This window comes from Bombus huntii, unplaced genomic scaffold, assembly GCF_024542735.1.
Source record: "Bombus huntii isolate Logan2020A unplaced genomic scaffold, iyBomHunt1.1 ctg00000072.1, whole genome shotgun sequence".
Lineage (NCBI taxonomy): Eukaryota > Metazoa > Arthropoda > Insecta > Hymenoptera > Apidae > Bombus > Bombus huntii.
In genome coordinates, this window is record NW_026099330.1 from 374,375 (window position 1) to 400,662 (window position 26,288).

A 26,288-nucleotide genomic window follows, 5' to 3' on the forward strand; every position below is an offset into this window, starting at 1 on the left:
TTTTAGATCGAGACTTCAAAATCTTCTTGATTAAAATTCTTAAATTTTTTTAAATGAGAATCATTAATTAGAGGACAAAAAGTTGTTTCAATTATTTGAACATTCTGCTATTCATACAATAACATATTTCATTTTAAATTAAAACGAGAATAAATACTATTGTGTATAAATTTAATAGAACGACACACGTGATTTGTAGTCAACACTGTGACAGTTTGTGCAATTACCTTTTAATCGAGTGGAAACGACAGCATTTTCAAATTTCTATTAACCAACGGTATTATCAATCAATTTTAACAATGATTGAAGGTTGCAAAATTAAATATAAAATGATTTATTAATAGCATACGTAGTGTTAAATTTGCAAACAAGCAGCGTATCTTTTAAGAATAATAAAGACACCAGAAAATAAAGATAATATTCTAATTACATTGCAAATTAATGAATAATTTAAGAAATGTATTTTTGTTATATTAATGTATCACAGATTCTAGGTAAAGTATTAATTTAATTTACTTATTACTTAGGAGATTGTATTTGAAATATAGTTACAATTTGTAAGGTGTAATCAGCACACCTTTAAGCTAGTAGATATTTGGTAGCAGTTCTCAAGTCTTTGTGCAATATAGCACAATTGAGTTTAACCGAGTTTAATCCCTTTGACCAGCCAGCTTCCAATTTCATTTATGGCATAATCTCCTGACAATTTCATGCCCTTCAGAAGAAACACAATATCCTATTATCGTTTTGTGATCGTTGAATATGATCACTCTAGCGTTTTAATCTCCTTTCTATGTATGATGCGGGTATACCGTTTTCTGTTGTTTTTAGATTCAAGTGACGAAAACTTATGAAATGATATTTTAAGTTTAAACTGATCAACTAATTTAATTAATTGATTTATTGTAGCAACAATGGTAAATTGTTTAAATAGAGAAAGAAATTTACAACGAAAAATGTATGAATGTAATATTTGAAATCTAAAATGATAAATTATTATGCGAAAATAATAAAACTCGCAATGTCAGCACATGGTCTCATTAGAACGTGTTTAACGAGCGTAGCGTAGGCGTGAAAATGAAAACGTTGAGGCTCTCGTGGTGTAAAAAGGCTAAATTCCTCATAAAAATACAAGAAATGAGAGGGAAGGTTCGCCCTTGAACACATAAAACCAAAAAAAAAAAAGAAAAAAAATAGAAAAGGAAAAAAACCACAAATTTTAGTGAAGCTATTTTACTGAAACTTATTATATCATTTTAACAGCTATATATAAAACGTTGAATTATTTCCTTTCGCGCAGAGCAATTTTATTTCAAATTTCTAGCTTCAGAATGATAATTACGTATTTGTAATTATCAACAAGCTTTAAAAATATGGAATATTCAGCCAGATGAAATATAGGTAAAGTATTTAGAAGAAAACAGATTGAAATGTTTTATGTAAAACGATTAAATTAAGTGGTTGAGTTTGAAAATTTGACTCGGTTTAATAATTCAATGGAAAAAATATTCGCCCTATGAAAAAAAATTCATGTTCCTGTCGATATATCGGCGAGGTGCTCCTCTACTTTCGACTGCTCTGCAATTCAAATGCAATACTCGAATATACATGGCGAAAGAAATGGAAATTGAGTAATTTAAGGGAACCAATTACTCTCGCGTCGACGTAACTTCAAAATGTTTCACGTGTCGGTGTTTGCGAAATGAAGTTCGTCGTTATCCGATTAACACGCTTGCAGATGCGTTCTTTTTGTTGCAAAGTAAATGAACAAATTGTGAACAAATAATGTTTACAATTACATCAAAATTAATGTCCTAAACTTTACCAAGAATTATTAAAAATCCCTGCGTATTGCTTACGTAATGTTGATATTGAGTAGTACCATACATAACCTCAACATTATGATACTTACAAACATCGCTAAACAAGTAGAGCGAACGATGTCGAGTAAGTATTCACTATGTAAAAAGTATTTATAGATAAAAAGTATGGGAAATATATAACCGAATGTATTTAACTTTTCCAAAATTTTAGCATTTCGCTTGGCGTTGGTACAACTTGAAGTAAATGAAGTAAAACGCAAAAATGTAGAGCGGGCAGTTTCCTACATTTCTAGCGCAAAAGAGCACAATGCTGATATTATAGCTCTTCCTGAATGCTTTAATTCACCATATGGAATACGTAATAATTTGTTTTTTTTTCAATAATTTACTATGTGTGTAACAACTATATAGAAAAAGTAAAAGTAGACAAATTACCTTTCCGTTTATACTTCCATAAAGATTGTGAATTGAGTCGAGAATATAGGATTTCCCCATTTTCATGATTATCGTGATTTTTGTATAAATATATTTTTTAAGATACTAATAATTAGGTACTTATAAATTAGTATTATCAATTATTTTGCATTTATAATTCCGCCTCTAGTATAAGTGTTAATTGAAAACTAACTTTATGTTTCAAAAAGTACTAGCAAAGTCGTTGAGTAACAAGCCACTGATGCTAACACAAATAGCATTGTCGTAATTAAATATTTCTAAATATTCATTTTTCATTTTGAACCTGTAGAAACAATTTATTATATATACTATTAGCTAAGTAATTGCATATTTAATTAAGTCGAAATATAAAACTTAGTTATTTTAATAATTTAAAAAATAAAAAACTGACAAACATTTCAATTTAATTTATGGTTGGAACAAAAGACAGTTATTCTTCATTAATTGAAATATTGCAATACAGAGTACTTTCCAAAATACGCCGAGAGTATTCCTGATGGTGAAACGAGCGTTGCTTCATCGAACGCAGCTAAAGAAAACAACATCTATGTAGTTGGTGGTACGATGCCTGAAATAGAGGGCGCTAAATTGTACAATACCTGTACTATTTGGGGTCCCGATGGAACTTTGATAGCAAAACACCGAAAGGTAAGTAATATATTCCTTTATGGCTTTGAATTTGAAAATATTGGGGTGAAGAAAGTGACTCTATCTAGGAATAATTTAGGAATATACATATGTACATACGTATACTATAACCAATTCTATAATTTACGGTTTATAAAATACGTTATGATACGGGAAACGCCCATTTTTGTTGTAATGTGTTTGTTGTTGTATAAATTTTTCACATACTTAAAATATTATTATACTTATTTTTTCTCCTTTTTAAACATTATTAAATGATAAGATTTTTTAATAAAAGAAAGTGATAAAAACGCTGTCAGTTATTAAATAAAAAATAATTAAAGTTTAGGAGTTGGTAACTTTGATATTAAATTACAAAAGTTGCAGCAATAGAATTAGCGACCACATTTTTATGTTATTAGGTACATCTATTCGACATCGACATTCCTAATAAGATTACTTTTCGAGAGAGTGATTCACTCAGTCCTGGTAACTCCCTAACGACGTTCGATGTGAAGGGCTGCAAAATAGGTATTGGCATTTGCTATGATATTAGATTCGAGGAAATGGCACGCATTTATCGGAACAAAGGTACAGTAACTTAATCGATCAATACTTAACTAGCAAAAAATTAAATATCTTTCTTAAATATATTCTATATAAAATTAATATAATCTGTAACTCTGTATAAAAAGAAGCTTAATTTAAAAAACCAGTATATTTGCTGAAAATGAAACAAATAAAAGAATTAAAAGCACAATAAGAGGACTGTCCTCGCATATTCAGAAATGATGGAATGTGAACCGTGCAACTACGAAGTTAATTGGTATTCGGTGGCTTCATATTTCCTGCTTCTCTGGGTTAGGTTGCCAAATGCTGATATATCCAGCGGAATGATAATCAATTATACGTTGCCTGCATATCACCGGCTCGTGTTCCTTAAGCAAGTTACGTCGCATGGGGACATACACAGTTGACCAATCCCTGAGGAAAGATTCTTTACGATTTGGAAACTCAAGAGAATATGGCAGTCACCGATATCGGTAATTTACAGCTTAAAATTAAAAGCGAGAGATCCATGATGTAATTAATTTTTAGTCTCGTTAATTTATCGATTTAGCCATCTTCCTCTGTATTTGTTGAATTTATTAGTAAGCATTACTTATTACTTCGTATGTTTCTTTTTTCTATCAGATCTAAAAGTTGTTGAGGAAGTAAGGGCTCAGATACCTACATTTTCTCAGAGACGTACAGATTTGTACGACACTGTCTGTAAGAAGGAGTAACTCTACACTAAAACAGAAAATGTTTTTTTATAATATTTCTACTACGATATCCTTTTTTTGTGAATTATTACTAATTTCTTATCATTTGTACTGAATGAGTGACTCAATTAAGAAAACCAAAACGTTATAAATAATAATCTGTATATCTTGTGTATCAACATGTAATTGGATATTATAATAATATAGGATAATAATATAGGAGAATAGTAATATAGAAAAAAACTACATGCTTTTAAACACCTTTAATATCGATCACATAAATTGTTATAATTCACAATGATTACGCATACATAAAAGACCCCTTGATAGTAAAATTTACGATCAAAAGGCAATTACGTATCGTTTAACAACATTTAATTTATAACACCTTTTAAACATTTAGACAGATTAACACATAACACTTCTTATATATATATATACATCAATTCGAAGTTATCAGCTTGGAGAAATTGGTCGATTAATACCTGTAGATTGTCTGTCTCGATGAAAGACTTAAAGAGAGCAAAAACATGATAATGCCGCTAATATAATATTCCTTCTTTCTTGTATCTGTCTGCCTCTCAGGTCGTTTTACTAATTACAATAAGTAATTTCGACTTCTTTGCGCTCTCTTTTAACGCATTCGAGACCGAAAGAAATTCATATCAGTCAGTAGGCAAGGGTATAGTATACATATTTTATATATAACTTATGTAGTAATGTATATATCATGTTAATTTCATATTTTTTTCAATATAGAATTATTATTATATATATATATATATGTCGGAGATGAAAGAACACCGGAGCCTTTGGAATTTTGGATAACCCCGCAACATTGTAACCTACAGTCTACTATAGCTGTAATTGAACAATTGTAGTTATTCAACCCGATTGTAATTATTCGAGAATTGTGATAATGAGCTTGGGCTCGAGGCGACTGTCAGTCGCCGAACGTAGCCGCGGTCACGGGATGAACGCTTTGCCTAACAAAGGTATGAAGTAATTCTATAGCTCTCCTTAAAAGAAATATTTGTGGCGACACGCGACAGTAAACATTCCAACGGTTTCTGTCCCGTGGCTCGCCACGTGCAAACCTTATTCTTCGAGTAAGATGATTGCCAGATGTCGATGCGTCTCCGCAGTACATGTTCGGCTAGCCCGAGGGCCCGTTATAAATCTTAAGGTTTAGTTAACTAAAGTCCTTCAAACAGACAAACAGTCTTTGTCCCAACTACGGGAAGATAGGGGAGACATATTTTTCAAGGAGCGGCGTCTCCCACTAGCAACTTTCCCTCGAGGGCGGCTAGCATCCTTTTCTAACCACCGATATGGAGATTAACCAATTAGCAGCAACACTTTCTGAACGAAGGCTTTTCTCGACGAATCCGATGATCTCGTATCCTTAGACACACCCCGATATAGTTTTCCTGTGTGGCATCATCGGGACGGGAAAGGCATTCTTGCTCGCGATCTCATCGATCCAAGAGTAACGCCTTCGCGATCAGTGATTATTCTCAGACTTAGACTTTGTGAGTACGTTCTGTTGTCATCCCGTTGACCGCGGATTCGTTATTGAACCTAGGATCATTGTCATTAGTATCTCGAGCACCTAACTACCGCGGTTACTTGTCCGGTTCTATAATAATCGTATTTGCACTAGTCAATGTCTTCTCTATTGCATAACGACAACGTGTAACCCAAACGAAGATTCGTTTCACGCCCCTAACCCTAATTCTAATGTAAACCCGACATCAGAAGTGGGATCAGTGCCGGTTATAACAGTGCAAGAGTTTACGACCATCGTGCGCGAGTTAATTCCGTCGCTAGTGCAAAATATCGAGTGTGGAACCTAACAATTTTTCGACTCCGCTGCATGGTGCGCAGCTACCAATCTGATTACGGAGGAAAATCCTTTACAAAGCAGTGCCCCGAATATAATTTCAATACCGAGTGTCGAATCGACTTCTACGTAGTGGAGGCGCTAACTGGTAGATCAAGCCATCCGGGTGAGTCATTTCCATTTTACCCTGATTTCGGAGCCGAGTGTTCGCTAATTAAAGAATCCGTAGTCTTGAGAATTTCTGGCAAAAGAACGATTGATATAGTAGTAATGCGAGGAATAAGAGATATTGGTACTAAACGTATCGCTCAAATCTTGTCCGTTGCAGGTGTTAGTGGTTAGAGATAAATTTTTCATGTCCTCGCTGATAGTTATTTAACAATACGATATCGCGATTACTCGTTAAATTTTAAGCCAAGATTTTGACGTAATATTACACAAAATAGCCTCGCTATGTGTAAAACAAAAATAATTCATGCCCGTAATAAAACCGCTGAAAACGAGATCGATGTCAATGAAGTTGACAATGAGGTACGTGGTAGTGATAAAAGTCGATTAATCTTTCTTTTCGAAAATTCAGAGATTCATCCGTTACGGGTTCCCTACGTACTCGTACAAAAAAAATACAGGACAGTTAGAAGTACAATTAATTGATCCTAACATCGCCGTACAAGGAGTCCTAATAGACTTCGCGAGCGCAGAGTAGTACGTGATAGAACAAGCGACTTAATTACAGCCAAAAATCATAAAGCCTAGTAATTCACCGTTCGCGAGCCCCGTGTTACTCGTGAAGACGAACAATGGTTCAGATAGATGATAGGTAGATTTTCGAGAACTAAATAAATACACGGTCGCGGATCGGTATCGTTTACCCCTCATTGCGGATCAAGTCGCGAGATTGCAAAAGCGAGATATTTTATTATTCTGGACATGGCCAGTGGGTTTCTCCAAACCCCTATTCATCCTAATTCTAGGAAGTATACAGCCTTGATTACCCTCGATGATCAATTTGGATAATAAGTTGTTGTTTTCTTCGAATTCTTTTGTGCCTTTGTTCGATCCATTCGATGTCCTTTATTTGCATAACATAAGTGCGTGCGCGTTTAATGTTTCTTCCGGAAGTCATTTTCGGGACGGCGATACTATGCTGACTCCGTCGAAAATGGGGATTCTTATATTTTCGGACAATCCTAATAATTTTGCAACTCATACTTGTCTAAATATTCTAATATTTATGTTCTTCCTTGCTACCATTTTGTGTAAACCATCAAAGCGTTTACTACGGAAATCCTCAGGAGTAGTGGCATGCCAAGTCTTCTGTAGCATTTGACCCTTTTTAATTATGGTGACATAAGAAATCATTTGGTCGAAGTGATCTGTACTACACTTTCCTTCATTGTATTCAGCAGCGGCTGCTGACTTCGATGTTGCGAACAAACAAAACGAGAGATCATTCTTGAGATTCCTTTGAAAACACGTATAACAGCCGACGTGCCATTCGTACGTTGTCGCCTATTTGGACGATGTCCTAATTATTGCCGACGCGATAGATCAAGCCCTAACAGGATTGCACACCGTACTAGATACCCTTGTAAAAGCCGGATTCTCCTTTAACTTTGCAAAATGTTCTTTTCTAAAGGCATCGGTACTCTATTTGGAATATGTAATTTACGACCTAGAAGTTTGTCCCAACCCGGGTATAATGCACGCCTTGAGTTCTTTACCTGCGTCAACGACCGTCACACAGCTTAGGCAGTTCATAGGTTTAGCCTTTTATTTCCGAAAATTCGTCCCTAAATTTTCACGGGTAATGAAACCCTTGTATGCGCTTACTTCCGATAATAAAAACATGACTTGGACAGATAGGTATGGAAAAATAAGGCAAAAGGTAATTTCCGCCCTGACCGACGCGCCGGTATTAATGGTATTTGACCCGAACTACCCGATAGAACTTCGTATCGACGCTAGTTCGGATGGATATGAGGTTATTTTAATGCACAAAATTGAAGGTAAAAATAGAGTAATAGAATATTACAGTATAAGAAGTAACCCTGCGGAATCTAGGTATCATTCTTACGAACTAGAAACGTTAGCAGTTGTGAACGCCGTCAAGCATTTCCGTCATTATCTCCACGGACGAGAATTTCTTGTCGTCTCCGATTGTAATCCTTTGAAGGCATCCAGTAGTAAGGTAAATTTAAATGACAGGGTTTACAGGTGGTGGGCTTACTTATAAACTTTTACTTTTGACATTCTGTACCGGGAAGGTAAACGAATAGCCCACGTAAATTTTGTCTCGCGAAATCCCGTAGACTTGGATCACCTTACGATCAACGAAGTCATAGAGAAGGAAATCAATCTGACCGAAATCTCCGAAGACTAGCTATTAGTGGAATAACGTCGCGACTCCCAAATTTCTGGGATCGTCAATAAATTACAGAACGAAGAGCTCGCGGAAGACGTCGCGAATACGTATGAGTTACGGTCCGGTACCCTTCATCGTAAAATACAGAGAAAAGGCAGAACTCTCTGCTTGTCCATTGTCCCCAGAGGTTTTAGATGATCTGTTATTAACCATGTGCAAGAGTCAATTATGCACTTAGGTTGGGATAAAACGCTTGAGAAACTGTGCGAGTGTTACTGGTTCGAAAGAATGGCGGAGTATGTTCGCCAATTCGTAGAGAACTGTCACGCTTGTCAAGTTTCGAAGGCCAGTTCAGGTAAAATACAAGCTGAATTACATCCTATACCTAAGACCAGCATACTTTGGCATACAGTTCACGTGGACATAACGGGCAAACTAAGCGGTAAAAGTGGTTCGAAAGAGTATGTCATTGTTTTGGTCGACGTCTTCACTAAATTCGCATATCTGCATCATACTTGTAAAGTAGATTTCCTTAGTACCGTTAAAGCACTTAAGTACTATATTTTTATTCGACAGTCCCTGCCGGATAATAGCGGATCAGGGAAGATGTTTTACGGGCAAAGAATTTCCAGACTTTTGTCAAGATAAATACATTAAACTCCATTTAATTGCGACCGGAGCTAGTAGGGCCAACGGACAGGTAGAGCGTATTATGAGTACGCTAAAAAAAAAAAAAAAAAACATGTTCACAACAATAGAAACCAACTGGCGGTCCTGGCAAAACGCGATCGGGGAAATACAACTGGCCTTAAATTGTACCACCAACCGCGTGACTAAGTCAAGCCCGTTGGAACTACTAATCGGTAAAACAGCGAGACCCTACGGCTTATCCCTACCCGACAGTATCGAAGAAAGAGAGGTAAATATCTCCCATGTAAGACAGCAGGCGATAAAGAATATAGAAGCAAGCGCCAAATACGATAAGGATAGGTTCGACAAAAACAAAGCTAAAATAGTTAGGTTCAACCTTGGCGATTTCGTGTTACGTAAAAACGAGGAAAGAAACCAGACGAAGTTAGATCCGAAATTCAGGAGTCCATTCGTAGTAGCCGAGATTTTGGAAGGAGATAGATATACCCTAAAAACCTTAGACGGCAAACGATCATATAAGGACAGACACGACAGACTGAGAAAAATGCCAGAAGGTTGCGTCCCTGCTGAGTTAGACGTCTGCGGTGATGACAACGGCGGCGATAATAACGATGCAAGTACACTGACCTCAGAGGATCATTAACACTGCGTTGTGGTCATAGTAGTACACCGAGTGGTTTTATGTGCTTTTGTTGTAACCCGTTGAGAGGGTTGATGTGTCTTTGTTGTAACCCGTTGAGAGGGTTGATGTGTTTTTGTTGTAACCCGTTGAGAGGGTTGATGTGTTTTTGTTGTAACCCGTTGAGAGGGTTGATGTGTTTTTGTTGTAACCCGTTGAGAGGGTTGATGTGTTTTTGTTGTAACCCGTTGAGTGGGTTGATGTACTTTTTGTTGTAACCCGTTGAGTGGGGTTACGTGCTTTTGTTGTAACCCGTTGAGTGGGCTTACGTGCTTTCTGGGTGTAATGCACCCAACGTAGCAATATGATCCAACAAACTGAGGTTCACCGGTGTACGAAATCGAAAATGATCTGTTGTGTCATTACGGTCTGACTGGCGACTCACAGAACGCACCTAACACTTTGAATACAAATTATAACATTACAAATTCCTATTCTCTTTTATTTTTCCGTTGTCAAACCTCCGAACGAAACTTTGTTATTGCACTGGACCCTTGACTTACTTGGACATTTAGCTAAATCGCAAATAATGTCAGTTGTATCGAATCTAATGTAAGAAATACGATATTTTAGTTACACACGAGGACGTGTGATAGTCAGGATGGCCGTGTCGGAGATGAAAGAACACCGGAGCCTTTGGAATTTTGGATAACCCCGCAACATTGTAACCTAGAGTCTACTATAGCTGTAATTGAACAATTGTAGTTATTCAACCCGATTGTAATTATTCGAGAATTGTGATAATGAGCTTGGGCTCGAGGCGACAGTCAGTCGCCGAACGTAGCCGCGATCACGGGATGAACGCTTTGCCTAACAAAGGTATGAAGTAATTCTATAGCTCTCCTTAAAAGAAATATTTGTGGCGACACGCGACAGTAAACATTCCAACGGTTTCTGTCCCGTGGCTCGCCACGTGCAGACCCTATTCTTCGAGTAAGATGATTGCCAGATGTCGATGCGTCTCCGCAGTACATGTTCGGCTAGCCCGAGGGCCCGTCATAAATCTTAAGGTTTAGTTAACTAAAGTCCTTCTAACAGACAGGGGTTGTGGGCGTCAAATGAATCTTCTCGAGGATTAGCCATTGATACGGTACACACAGGCGTAGTTTATTACAATGATAGAATTATTACAGTCTTAACAATTGATCACGGCGGTTCGGCACTCGCGACACTAGTGACGATGCTCTCGGGCTCAATAACGAATCCGCGGTCAACGGGATGACAACAGAACGTACTCACAAAGTCTAAGTCTGAGAATAATCACTGATCGCGAAGGCGTTACTCTTGGATCGATGAGATCGCGAGCGAGAATGCCTTTCCCGTCCCGATGATGCCACACAGGAAAACTATATCGGGGTGTGTCTAAGGATACGAGATCATCGGATTCGTCGAGAAAAGCCTTCGTTCAGAAAGTGTTGCTGCTAATTGGTTAATCTCCATATCGGTGGTTAGAAAAGGATGCTAGCCGCCCTCGAGGGAAAGTTGCTAGTGGGAGACGCCGCTCGTTGAAAAATATGTCTCCCCTATCTTCCCGTAGTTGGGCCAAAAACTGTTTGTCTGTTAGAAGGACTTTAGTTAACTAAACCTTAAGATTTATGACGGGCCCTCGGGCTAGCCGAACATGTACTGCGGAGACGCATCGACATCTGGCAATCATCTTACTCGAAGAATAGGGTCTGCACGTGGCGAGCCACGGGACAGAAACCGTTGGAATGTTTACTGTCGCGTGTCGCCACAAATATTTCTTTTAAGGAGAGCTATAGAATTACTTCATACCTTTGTTAGGCAAAGCGTTCATCCCGTGATCGCGGCTACGTTCGGCGACTGACTGTCGCCTCGAGCCCAAGCTCATTATCACAATTCTCGAATAATTACAATCGGGTTGAATAACTACAATTGTTCAATTACAGCTATAGTAGACTCTAGGTTACAATGTTGCGGGGTTATCCAAAATTCCAAAGGCTCCGGTGTTCTTTCATCTCCGACACGGCCATCCTGACTATCACACGTCCTCGTGTGTAACTAAAATATCGTATTTCTTACATTAGATTCGATACAACTGACATTATTTGCGATTTAGCTAAATGTCCAAGTAAGTCAAGGGTCCAGTGCAATAACAAAGTTTCGTTCGGAGGTTTGACAACGGAAAAATAAAAGAGAATAGGAATTTGTAATGTTATAATTTGTATTCAAAGTGTTAGGTGCGTTCTGTGAGTCGCCAGTCAGACCGTAATGACACAACAGATCATTTTCGATTTCGTACACCGGTGAACCTCAGTTTGTTGGATCATATTGCTACGTTGGGTGCATTACACCCAGAAAGCACGTAAGCCCACTCAACGGGTTACAACAAAAGCACGTAACCCCACTCAACGGGTTACAACAAAAAGTACATCAACCCACTCAACGGGTTACAACAAAAACACATCAACCCTCTCAACGGGTTACAACAAAAACACATCAACCCTCTCAACGGGTTACAACAAAAACACATCAACCCTCTCAACGGGTTACAACAAAAACACATCAACCCTCTCAACGGGTTACAACAAAGACACATCAACCCTCTCAACGGGTTACAACAAAAGCACATAAAACCACTCGGTGTACTACTATGACCACAACGCAGTGTTAATGATCCTCTGAGGTCAGTGTACTTGCATCGTTATTATCACCGCCGTTGTCATCACCGCAGACGTCTAACTCAGCAGGGACGCAACCTTCTGGCATTTTTCTCAGTCTGTCGTGTCTGTCCTTATATGATCGTTTGCCGTCTAAGGTTTTTAGGGTATATCTATCTCCTTCCAAAATCTCGGCTACTACGAATGGACCCCTGAATTTCGGATCTAACTTCGTCTGGTTTCTTTCCTCGTTTTTACGTAACACGAAATCGCCAAGGTTGAACCTAACTATTTTAGCTTTGTTTTTGTCGAACCTATCCTTATCGTATTTGGCGCTTGCTTCTATATTCTTTATCGCCTGCTGTCTTACATGGGAGATATTTACCTCTCTTTCTTCGATACTGTCGGGTAGGGATAAGCCGTAGGGTCTCGCTGTTTTACCGATTAGTAGTTCCAACGGGCTTGACTTAGTCACGCGGTTGGTGGTACAATTTAAGGCCAGTTGTATTTCCCCGATTGCGTCCTGCCAGGACCGCCCGGTGGTTTCTATTGTTGTGAACATGTTTTTTAGCGTACTCATAATACGCTCTACCTGCCCGTTGGCCCTACTAGCTCCGGTCGCAATTAAATGGAGTTTAATGTGTTTATCTTGACAAAAGTCTCGAAATTCTTTGCCCGTAAAACATCTTCCCTGATCCGCTATTATCCGGCAGGGACTGCCGAACAAAAATATAGCGGACTTAAGCGCTTTAATGGTGTTAATGGAGTCTAACTTACGGGTATGGTGCAAGTATACGAACTTGGTGAAGGCGTCGACCAACACAATGACGTATTCCTTCGAATCGTTTTTACCGCTTAGTTTGCCCGTTATGTCCATATGAACCGTATGCCAAGGTATACTGGTCTTAGGTATGGGGTGTAGTTCGGCTTGTACTCTACCCGAACTTGCCTTTGAAACTCGACAAGCATGACAGTTCTCTACGAATTTGCGAACATACTTCGCCATTCCTTCGAACCAGTAATACTCGTACAGTTTCTCAAGCGTTTTATCCCAACCTAAGTGCATAATGGACTGGTGCACATGGTTAATAACAGACCACCTAAATCCTCTCGGAACGATGGGCAGGCAGAGAGTTCTACCTTTTCTCTGTATTTTACGATGAAGGGTGCCGGACCGTAACTCATACGTATTCGCGACGTCTTCCGCGAGCTCTTCGTTCTGCAACTTATTAACGATTTCGGAGATTTGCGGATCGCGACGTTGTTCCGCTAATAGCCAATCCTCGGAGATCTCGGCCAGATTAATCTCTTTCTCTGCGACCTTGTTTATCATACGGCGATTCAAGTCTACGGGGTTTCGCGAAAAGAAATCTACGTGGGCCATTCGTTTACCCTCTCGATACATGATGTCAAAATCGAATGTTTGCAAATAAGCCCACCACCTATAAACCCGGTCGTTTAAGTTTACTTTGTTGCTGGAGGCTTTCAAAGAATTACAGTCGGTAACTACTAAGAATTTCCGTCCATGTAAGTAGTGTCGGAAATGCTTGACGGCGCTTACTACTGCTAGTGTCTCCAGTTCGTACGAATGATACCTAGATTCTGCGGGACTGGTCCTTTTACTATAATATTCGATGACTCTGTTTTCCTTTTCGACTTTGTGCATTAAAATAGCTCCATACCCCTCCGAACTAGCGTCTGTATGTAGCTCTATGGGACGATTGGGATCAAATATCATTAACACCGGTGCGTCGGTCAGAACGGAAATTATCTGTTGTCTTATTTTTTCGTGCCTGTCCGTCCAAGTTACGTGCTTGTTACTAGAAGTGAGTGCGTACAAGGGTGTCATCACTTGTGAAAATTTAGGAATAAATTTTCGGAAGTAAGAGGCCAAACCTATAAACTGCCTAAGCTGTGTGACGGTCGACGGTGCAGGTAAAGAATTCAAAGCTTGTATTTTTCCCGGGTTTGGACGAACTTCTCCGTTACGAATTACATATCCCAAATAAAGTACCGACGTTTTCAGAAAAGAACATTTAGCGAAATTGAAAGAAAATCCGGCGTTTACGAGAGTGTTTAGTACAGTGTGCAACCTTTCTAGAGCTTGATCTATTGAGTCGGCGATTATTAGAACGTCGTCCAAATAAACAACGACATACGAATAAGCGAGGTCGCCTAAGGCCTTGAAAATGGCTCTCTGGAAAACGGCTGGTGCATTTTTCAACCCAAACGGCATCGTCACGTATTCGTATTGACCGTCGGGGGTAACGAACGCAGTATATTCCGTCGAGTTAGGATGAATGGGAATCTGATGAAATCCGCTAGCCATGTCCAGGCTAATGAAGTATCTCGCACTCTGCAATCTCGCGATTTGGTCAGCAATAAGGGGTAAGGGATACCGATCCGCGACCGTATTTTTATTCAGCGCTCGAAAGTCTACACACAATCTGTCTGAGCCGTCCTTCTTCTTCACGAGTATCATAGGGCTCGCGAACGGCGAATTACTAGGTTTTACGATTTGTGCTTTCATTAATTCGTCTATTCTCTCGCGTACTATTCTTCGCTCTTCCTCGCTAAGCCTGTAAGGGCTTCTCTGCACGGTGACGTTGGGATCAATTAGCCGTATTTCCAACTGACCCGTACTGACGCGAGTACGCGGGAAACCCGTAATGAATGATTCTTTAAATTTTTCGAGAACAGAGATTAATCGATCTTTGTCGTTACCGATCACATCAGTGTCAACCTCGTTAATGTTGACCGCATCTTCCGCGACTTTACCACAAGCGTTAACGACCTTTGTTTTACAAATAACGAGGCTATTTTGCGTGATATTTACGTCGAATCCCTGGCTCAAAATCTCGCGACCAATCATGATGTCGTATTTCAGGTAATCGTCGGCAAGGACATGAAAAACTATCTCCAATGTAAGACCGTTAATACAAACAGTGGACAAAACCTGAAGTGTACTCTTAATACAAGTATTCCCGATCCCCCGCATCACTACCACATCGGTTATTCTCTTACCCGAAAATTTCGAGGCTAGGGACTCTTTGATTAACGAACACTCGGCCCCAGAATCAAAGTAAAATGGATACGACTCACCCAGATGGCTTAATCTACCAGCCGGAGCTTCCACTACACAGGAGTCGATCCGGCGTTCGTCAATGGAATCGTAGTTTCTTTTCCGCGATGATGGGCAATTAGGCGCGATATGTCCCACCTCGTGGCATTTGAAGCAGGTCACCTTCGACGATGCGGCTGGTCGTTTTTCCTTCGGGTTTCGTATATCCTGCTCCTTCCCCGTTTGTATTTGCAGGCGACACTCCGTTCTCTTATGTCCGAGAGCACCACAGCGGTAGCACTTAATCCGAGGAACTGATAGCCTGCTTCGTTTAGCTTCAGGTTCCGTTAGTGAATTTCTTGGCGAGAATGTCGGCTGATCGTTGTAAGGGAGAATCCTCATTTCATCATGAAATTGGTCCTCCGTCCTGATATTATTCGCGAGCGTTAGTCGCCGAAAGCGTCGATCTTGTGAACTCAGCATATAAAGGGCGAAGGCATTGATCACTTCGGGCATCGTTAGATCTTGCAACTTCATCTGCAGCATGGAGCGGAGGCGACTACCGTACGCTCCCGGGGATTCAGTCTCCGACGGTCGTTCTCTGGATATCCTTATTAACGCCGAAGCGGCTGTCTCTCTGCCACCAAAACGCGAAAGAAATTGTTCCTTAAACGTTGGCCAGGTAAGCTTTCCACCGCGCACCATTTGTGAAAGCCAATGCGCAGCAGGACCCCTTAGGGCGCGATTTAGAGCGGAAAGTAACGCACTATCTTGCATCGGGTGGTCTTTCAAAATCAAATCAGCATGAGAGCACCACGCGGATGGATCGGCGCCCGCACCTTCGGGGTCAAAACGTGGTAACGTTACATCCTTAGATTCCGTACTCGGTCTTTGCACCTCCGGTTTGTGCGCTAGCGTCTGAATTAACTCGCGCATAAGGACCATTTGCTCTTGTAGCACTTTAAACGGTTCTGATCCCACTTCTGATGTCGGGTCGGCACTGGGAATGGGGTTGTGGGCGTCAAATGAATCTTCTCGAGGATTAGCCATTGATACGGTACACACAGGCGTAGTTTATTACAATGATAGAATTATTACAGTCTTAACAATTGATCACGGCGGTTCGGCACTCGCGACACTAGTGACGATGCTCTCGGGCTCAATAACGAATCCGCGGTCAACGGGATGACAACAGAACGTAGTCACAAAGTCTAAGTCTGAGAATGATCACTGATCGCGAAGGCGTTACTCTTGGGTCGATGAGATCGCGAGCGAGAATGCCTTTCCCGTCCCGATGATGCCACACAGGAAAACTATAACGGGGTGTGTCTAAGGATACGAGATCATCGGATTCGTCGAGAAAAGCCTTCGTTCAGAAAGTGTTGCTGCTAATTGGTTAATCTCCATATCGGTGGTTAGAAAAGGATGCTAGCCGCCCTCGAGGGAAAGTTGCTAGTGGGAGACGCCGCTCGTTGAAAAATATGTCTCCCCTATCTTCCCGTAGTTGGGCCAAAAACTGTTTGTCTGTTTGAAGGACTTTAGTTAACTAAACCTTAAGATTTATAACGGGCCCTCGGGCTAGCCGAACATGTACTGCGGAGACGCATCGACATCTGGCAATCATCTTACTCGAAGAATAGGGTCTGCGTGTGGCGAGCCACGGGACAGAAACCGTTGGAATGTTTACTGTCGCGTGTCGCCACGAATATTTCTTTTAAGGAGAGCTATAGAATTACTCCATACCTTTGTTAGGCAAAGCGTTCATCCCTTGACCGCGGCTACGTTGGGCGACAGACTGTCACCTCGAGCCAAAGCTCACCGTCACTAATCTCGAACAATTACAATCGGATTGAATAACTACAATAGTTTAGTTACAGTTATAGTAGACTTTAGATTGCAATGTTGCGGGGCTATCCCAAGATTCCGGTGTCCTTTCATCTCCGACATATATTTAACTATATATATTAACTATATATTTTCCCTAGGAACAGTAAGATTTTAACGATACAACTTTATCAAGAGATCTTAATGTCATAAACGGTATCGAAACTTCGTAATTGATATTGTTAAGGAAGAAAATATTGGTAATCTCCTCAAACGACGAGCGCTTGATATTCACAATTAGAACTCGATATCTTAGCTTCTTATAATATCCTAATAAAATGTTATTTATCGATTACAATTGTCCTGTCGTATTTTATTGTGTTTGCTTTATAAATGTGAACTTTATTCAAAAAGAGTTCATCGATATAACGGTATTGAAGAGAACTACTCGAGAAACTATATCTAGCCCTTGGATGGAGGGATTGCTTGCTTCTTACAATCGAATAATTGGAGTGTAACTAGAAACACGAACGGTAATTTAGCAATGGAGAAGAACTTTAGAACGACAGCAATTTTCTTCTTGTTTCTTTGAGAAAGGCACCGTTCATTTTATGTTTGACGAGAATGGGGTTGTTGGACGAATTTGATTAGAAAGGAAAGATCTTTAACAAATATTCTTCCCATTGATACATTCCTATATTTTTTATTTAATTATTTGAAAATGCAATTTTGCATATACCTATGTGCAATTATATACTATAATCGCAGGCGTTTCTTTAAAATGATGTACTATTGAAACAAGGCAAAGTATCGTCGAATTCTTCTAGATTCAATTTCTCAAAAGAATGGCTCTATTGATTAACCAAACATAGTTCCCATAAGCATATACGTACTTCTCAGAAAAGATAGTTATATCTAGATCAATATTACTCCCCACAGTGACCTATATGTCAAAGAAAAAAAAGACACATCAAGTATTAAATCATACTACTATTACGTCCACTATCTCTACAAATCCTCCACTCTTGGAAAAGTCTATCTTATTCAAACGTAACGTAACTCAAATTAAATCTTTTCCATCATCATAAATACGAAACATTTATAAAATTATCATCTTCGATTATTTACTCAACATCTAGCTAACAAAATCTTCTCCATCGCCGTACCCCTTAATCCTGACCGCGTACAATTAACGTATGAATAGTTAATTTATTGAAATTTAAACGACCATTTTACGCTACTTGTACTCGAATGATTTTAGGATCTTGCTGTATCTCTTGCACAGTATTATACTGACAGGCGAGAAACATAGAAACGTAACTTCCGATCCACTGATTTACCCTAAACACACGATGATAGGTTATACGGTGGACGCAATACAGAAGCGTTTCCGATGCAATTCGAAGGTGCGTTGTTACAATGGAGTTCATCGATCCATAGTGACTATTTCCCCGCCAACTACAGCCTGTAATAACGGAATAGCCAATAAAGTATATCCTGTCGATTTAATCGTTACCCCCACGGTGCACCGCGCGCACGGAGATCGGATCGGTGATTTTCACGTGATGTTTCGCAAATCGTGAGGCGCTCGCGTGATTCGCGCGTTTTAAGCGTTCCCGCTCTTCCCGTCCGATAGAAAGAGAAAGGGAACAGGGGGTGGAAGGAAGAGGGAAGATACGTGATGCGAGTTCAACCTGCCGCGGGAACCTTTAAAGAAGGTCGGTGCAACGGGAGAGATGTAATTTTAATAAATTGGAGAACAAGTCATTGTAAAAGATTGATATTCAGATGTTGGAGATGCAGCAGATTTACAACTCGCTGGAATTAAGTTAGTTAAGGCGTTGAAAACCTAACGTCTTTTCAAAGGCGTTTGCCGCGTTTCTTTTCAAATCAAAATACATACATACGATACGTACAATGTATGCGCCTAAAGTTTTAAAGTTAATTTCTATTCAAGGAATGGACTGTTTTATTATAGATTTAGGAAATTGAAAAGAAGCAATTGCTTGTTTCTAAGAAAGAATCGCGAGAAGTACAGTTAGAAACTGTATTGTGAATCACTTTTCCTGGTTTCCGTAACGAGGAAGTGAAAAAAAAAACGCAGACAAGTCAGCGTTTACCGCAGCTAAATGGAAGATACGCAGGTACGAGTCGTTACAGTTTTGTCGTTGCAACGATTCCCGCTGCGTAATTTGATAATGAACAGTTGAAAAATAGCAGCGTTGTATCCGTACTCTTTAATATCCCATTATATGGAAGTTAACGACCGGAAAATACACCGCTCGACTACTTGAAGGAAGTAGCTCATGAGCAAGTCTTTTGTATCCTCGCAATGGTATAATTCCTGTAACGTCTCGTTCTCGGAGGATTTATTTCGTTGATTTGTACTTGTTTATTGCTTTTGTGTTTTCATGAATGGAGCATGTCGCATGCGAATCGTAATATGGTTTTAATGGCGTTTCGACTTCAATGATATCAGCGGCTGATTGCGCTTCCCGTAAGAAGCTTCCAATCATTATGTATTTTAGGAACAACAGATAAGGATATTTAGAGAACGAATTAATTATTCAATTGTTCGCGCAAGAAATACCTGTCTCTTTTTCGAAAGTTATAAATGCTGTTTTCAAAGAGTTCCTTAGCTCACCATAAACCAGATAAGAATCTTTGGTTCCATCTAGAAAAAGAAACCTTCAGATCAAACCGAAAGGGGTTCGGATTATATTTTCTAATCGTATTTGTATATTTCTTTTTACGGTCAGCTTGTCATCCACGTACAATCGAACAGAGAGTCCATTAATTATTTCTTTTCGACTTGTTTCAGGGGGAGCATCTCGGAAGCCATGCCGGCTGACGAGTTCGCTGGAAATCGAAACAGAAGCAAACCAAGACTGCAACCACCTTAACGAACCGCTATTATCACTGGCAAGGTCATCGGGCAGACCGGATCTAATCATGCTCACGCCGACCATGCTTCCTGTGCACTCGTTCCTCTTTCTTAACGACGTCAACCAGAAGATCGGATGGTAAAAAATTCGAAATCGAGTTGATTGAAAATCTCAAGGAATATTAAAAAAAAAATACGAATAAACAATTTGATATAGAAATCATCCATTTTGGGCAAAGAAAAGAAACAATCAGAAAAAGGAATAACCACAGAAGCTCTGAATTTCATTGCTTCCTAATGGTACTTCCTTGGATATTTTTACATTCTGGAGGCGTGAACGAACTCTGAAAAACAGAAACGACTTCTATCGGATGATCGAAAAAACTACCTGGACACTGAGTATAATTATTCACACGTGCGGATGCCATTTCCGGCATGTTTCTCCATGAAGAAGGTCAGCTTCAGTTTTTGCCACTTGTAGATAGAAGTTGAAGTGGCGGACGTCTTAACGAGGTTGCTAGAATGTCAAAGAAATAGATGAGGGAAATATTATGAAGATATATTTATGAATATCTAATTGAGCATTTAATTAAGAACTTAATCGAAAGACCAAAATAAGTTGGTTCTTGAGACCAAGTACCTATCTAAGTATAATAGTCTTTTGTACTTACGGTTTAGTAAGAGGACTCGAGTAAAACGATTACTCGTTAAAAGGAACAATAGAATAATCATGCCTCCGCAGACGGTGGTCTCTGCTTTCATGCCTTATCGCGGAGAATCTCAGCGAAAAAAGTATCCCGAAGCGTGAGCTGAAAGGTGGCTATGTAGGCTGCCTAGTGAATGCCGTCGCCATGGTGGAGCTGGCGTGTAGCAACTCCCTAAGTCCAGGAACCTAATCCCGCGTCAGAAAGACAAAATTCGCTACGGAGAAAAGTAAACAAAAATATATATATAGGAAAGAAGAGACAAAGATTAAAGATCGTTAAGAATTAAAGGTAATTTAATGATAAAAGAGAGAAAGAATTGTGTAAAAATTCTACTGGGAAAGAAAAGAAAGAAGAAGCCTCCAACGAGAAAGACGTGCTCAGAAGCGAGTCCCGCGTAGCGCCATGTAGAGGAGCAGGAAGAAGCGCAGTCTTCCTCAGGCATTCCAGCGTCGAGTAATGCTGAAGCATATCCTGATGGGGCAACCGTCGTCAGCGGGCTCCAGGCACCAGCACAATGACTACCAGGCGAGCTCGGGCTCGTTGCACGGCGGCCACCACCACCACCATCATTCTGGTCACCAACAGGATCAACAGCAACACCATCATTACAACCAAAACAACAACGTTCGTGGAACGACAGGGGGAAGCCAAGGATGGGGAGTCGACGTTTACGACTCGGTGGTCCATCAAAGAGCCAACGTGCATCAGGCTGCCACCACGCCATCTTCCACTCACAGACACCCTTTGAATCATTCTCAGTTGAGCGTGAACAATCTTTCTCAACGATTGAATCACTCGCACGCTCTTAATCTGTCCACGTTGTCCACGTCGAAGCATTCTGTGAACAGCGTCAGTCCTGTTGCCGGTGGGAATAACAATAACAATAATAATAATCTGTCGACTACATTGGGGGTGATATCCCCGGCGCCGCTGCACCAGGACAGCAGACCTAAAGCGAATGGAGGCTTTGATATCTCGAGACTGTCCAGATTACCCAGTCAGGCGACACCTTCGCCTGCACCTGCTCTTCAGGGTACGACTACCGGGGGACAGTTAACCGGTCCCGGTTCCACGGCGTACCCCTTGAACGCTTCCTGGTCGTCGTCCCTGTCAAGGAATCACAAGGACCACGAGGTTAGCGCGAAAGAGACGTTGACCAGTTTGGGTTTATTGTGTCTAGTGTCGTTGTTACTGGCGCTACTCTCGTTGATCTTCTTGCTGAAGATCTCACCGTTAACGGTGACGCCGAGTAGCCTGATCAGCCCGAAAGAGTATACGATTGTCTACGAGGTGACGTTAGCGCTGTGCGCACTCGCCCTCTCCCTAAACCTCTGCTGTCTCCTCATGTGCGCTATACAGTTCCTCTTCACTGTGAAACTCGTCAAGACTTCGTATCAAGGACATTGGTGAGTAGAGTTTTCGTTTTATACCACGCTGGGTAAATCTGTGATTCATAACGCTTTAAATACCTTTGTACATAATCCGTACTTTACTCAACCCGAAGGTCGAACAAGGTGTGAAAAATATATACGTTTAAAGTTTGTATCCTTAAGATACTGTTATCTTTGAAAATTCGGAAGTCAAACAAAATACACAAAGAGAAACTTCTAAAAGTGCAAATAAACGTTGAGATACAAATATCCTTTAATCCGAACTATACATATGATGGAAAGAGGACTCTCATAGTCATCCACATTTTCCCTCCTAAATGTCAACAGCATCCATATTTACATTGTTGCTGTTGTACATGTAACTTTTCAAACTTACTTAGGTATTGATAAAGAAAAGAAAAATAAGCATTTTCCTGGTAGCTGGGAATTCGCGGGATTCGCGGTCGAACGATGATTACCATTAATTTCTATAATCTGGCGACGCTATCCTCAATCATTATCCTTGTGCCGGAATATAAGTTCTCATTCGTCCATGCGTGGCCTATCTGTGTGCGTCTGGAACAAACGCAGTGTCCCGTATCCCGTGCGATATATCAGAGGCCTGTCTAGTGTTTCTTCTCACGCGGCCTGGAGGACGAAACGCAAAAATTCACATCCTGTACTTGACGTGCAAGCGTTCACCGACCGCGTGTCCCGTTTTTACTGATCAAACACGTGTCTGCAATCACAATACGATACTGTGTAGTGAGATGTATCCGTAAATGCGTATGTTTCATGACGCGAACCTTGAAAATGAAAATTACACTTTCGTTTATTCCTCGAGCGTCGTGCACGCAGGAAATCGTATAATAATTTTATTAGTAAGATTTTTTTTTATATAGACTACGCTATATTAATTTGTGACCAAGCTGAAAGATCGTGACACGTCCTTTGTGTAGAAATTGCAATATTCTCCGTTTTACCTAATAATTCTCCCAGCAAATTCAGCACGCACGTTCGCGAAAAATATTATCGAATACACACAGTGCAGTGCAGATCAAGTTACAAAGGGAATATAGATATGCTCGCCTCCCGTGACACGCAACTCGAAAGCGAAAATAAGGCTCGTTAAAGACGATACATACTCCTCGAGATGGGATCTGTGGTTTCTGCTCGGAAGTTCCCTTATCGTTGGTCAATCGGATTTCTTTTTTATCTTTTTCGTTGCCGACCGAGACAAAGTAAGCATCGCCGACTCTAATTACTAGCGAATGGAAACGCGCGTTAAGTTATGCAGATTGGCCGAAATCGTCGGCCAAATCACTGTGTGTTACGTCGCGTAACACTCTACCTAGCCGAGGCCACACACCGCGGGCAAGATGGCAACCAGATGTCTTCGGATACTCACTGCGTACCCTCAACAGTCTCAAGTACCTTCCATAAATCTCATAGATTTCCTAGTAAAGGTCCTTCAAACCAAACAAACGTCTGTTTCCGAAGAATTTCCAAAGACTATTGTCTACCACGGCGTGACAAGGGAAAGTTAGTTTTTCTCACGTACGCTGCAACTTTCCTCCCACTAACCACTTTCTTTCGAGGGCGGTTAAGACCCTTCGTGTGACCAATTAACAACGAAGCCTATTCCCTCACTCTCCTAACTAAAATCGTCACCAACAAATCCGATGGTCCCGTGCGCTAGACACACCCATCCTTAGCTTTCCTCCGAGACAGCATCGTCTCCCAAGACAGTACTGATTTTACATCCTTCGAACGGTCAACATCCTTCAACCGGGTATACACACCCGTAGATCAGTCACTCACTCATCTCGTACATACGCACCAGCGTAACTGTCTTCGTTATAAGTTGTTGGAATAAACGGTGAAATATAATTTACTCTGCTGTGTCATATTCATTTAACCACCTCTGTTATCTTAACCGAAACAGGGGAACGACTACTTCGCGGCGTCGATTCACCGAATCGTAGCGAGAATTTACGCCTCTCGCTGACGCGTTTTCCTCGCGACCGCGTCTCTCCGCGAACGGTCGTAACACTGTGATTACCCTCAACGGACACGCCGTTTTGAGTTTTCTCTTCGGTTCTTTAATTCCGTCCTTTTTCTTTCGCTCAGTTTTTTGGCCAGTGGCGGTCTTTTATCGCGTGGCGAGTTTGATTCGCGTGGGAAAATGTCGTGTGCTCTTCGGCAGATAGAAAGATCATTGTTTCTTAAAGCATCCAGACGTTGTGCGTGATTGGCATATTAAAGTTTCTTGCGAATGTTACCGTGTGACCATGTCTCCCTTGTGACCGTAATTGTGCAACGATGTTTTCCTGCAAATATTACCATGTAACAAGTTTTTCCAACGAATATTACTGTTCGATCAGGTTTTACTCGAATCTTGTTCTTCCCTTGATAGGGTCCTTTCCTTATATAGAGTGTCCCAGGATTTCGCAGTCAAATCTATGCCACTATATTCCACTGACTATTTTAATGTACCAAACTACGAAGATGCGGCTGATATTGTGCGTGTTGCGTTATTCCACAACTAGGCTTGATTGGCAGGCCATTGGAACGAGATTTGTTCAAGCTGTTCGAAATGTTGGAGAACGAGCCGTTAACATTGTAATGTATGCAACTACAGAGACGTATCGTAACTTTTGTTTCGAGAACAAATAACAGAGAAGAAGAGAATAATGAAGATTGGACACGGACGAAATTAGCTGTCGATCTTGAAACTCGTGCACTGCGATTTCAGATAATCAAATTAGCATAGAATGAGATTTGGGAACGGGCAGAGTATATTCCGGAGTTTGGATATATATATATATTTAGATTAAAGATTGGTTCTTTGCGAGAAACGTTTTTAAGCAACATATGAAATTCTTCGTCTATTTATAGTATATTTCATTTTACTATAGTGGGAGCAGTATTCTATAAATCGGTTTATAAGAGTGCGAATTTATTATCTTAACGCTAGCCTTGCTAAACCCGGTCAAATGACCGGTTTCAAAATTTAATTTGAAATTGTGCGTTCGTCGTTGTTTCTTTTCTTCCTCCAACTTTATGTAAATTCTTATATTATCCGACTAATCAATTTCTCAATTTTTGTTAACGTAAGAATCTACATAAAGTTAGAAGAAGAGAAGAAACAACAATGACTGTACAATTCTAAATTAAATGTTGAAACACGGCCTTTTGACCAGGCCTGGTAGAGTTAGTGTTAAATCATGCTTTGTAATTATTTATTTTGGCTGGTGGTAAGCAACGGTAACGCAAACACTGATCGAAGTAGACAGGTGTTCGTTAGACAGGTATTCAGGCCCCAGAATTTCCAGGTCACCGATTGGGGCCCCTGTTGTAAATTTCTGGTGATTCGCCCAACTATTGGTTAACTAAGAGTAAAGAGAAGAGGACAGTTTACATCTGAGCTACTGCTTCGATTAACCACATCTGGCAGAATGGCCTTTAGGGAAGAAAGTGTACCGTTTTCTGTGGTCGACCATCCTTTGTTTTCTTTTCTGAACAATAGATCTAGCTTAGACATTGATAACTAGCGGCTTATCGATCGTTCGATGACACAGGACACAGCCATTCTTTATGCTACATTATCACCACGACTAACTTTTACAGCTGTCTGCTAAGTTAATATTACCGGTTGTGTCACACTATCGCAGTGTGCCCAGAAGAGATAACCGGAGGACGATTAAAATTGCAACGTCACCGGACGCTTCTCGTTTCCCTTCTTTCTCTCTTTTCCTCGTCCTTTCGCTCAACGGTTGTTTCCCCTGCTTTGCCTCCGGGGCTTCCAGACAATTCAAGATTCTGCTGAATTGGAATGCTCGATTTTCTCCTAGAGAGCTGTTTAGCTAGAAGGAATAGTCCGAGTGTCGACGGGTATGCGAAGAACTGTCTTCTTGTGCTCTTAACCACTTAACTACGTTCGACGTGTTTATTCGTTATTGCTTGATTTTACCTGCTCACCCCATAGAGGCATTTTTGAAATTAAACTTTAAAAAGTTAAAAATTAATTGTTTCCAAAATGTTTTCAAATACTCCGAAGATCGTTGGATATTTTCGTGTTAAAATTAATAACAAAGTAAAATATACACAGC

General features: G+C 40.3%; 1 protein-coding gene across 3 annotated transcripts in view; it reads left to right on the plus strand.

Moving 5' to 3' along the window:
• Window positions 1–26,288, plus strand: part of LOC126876346 (serum factor response D-like) — a 103,218-nt gene that overhangs the window by 64,462 nt on the left and 12,468 nt on the right. For all 3 annotated transcript variants that reach the window (XM_050639182.1, XM_050639181.1, XM_050639183.1), the window contains exon 2: window positions 20,037–22,212. In XM_050639182.1, coding sequence (XP_050495139.1) covers window positions 21,263–22,212 — 950 coding nt within the window. In that variant the 5' untranslated portion in view covers window positions 20,037–21,262. The remainder of the gene's footprint in view (window positions 1–20,036; window positions 22,213–26,288) is intronic.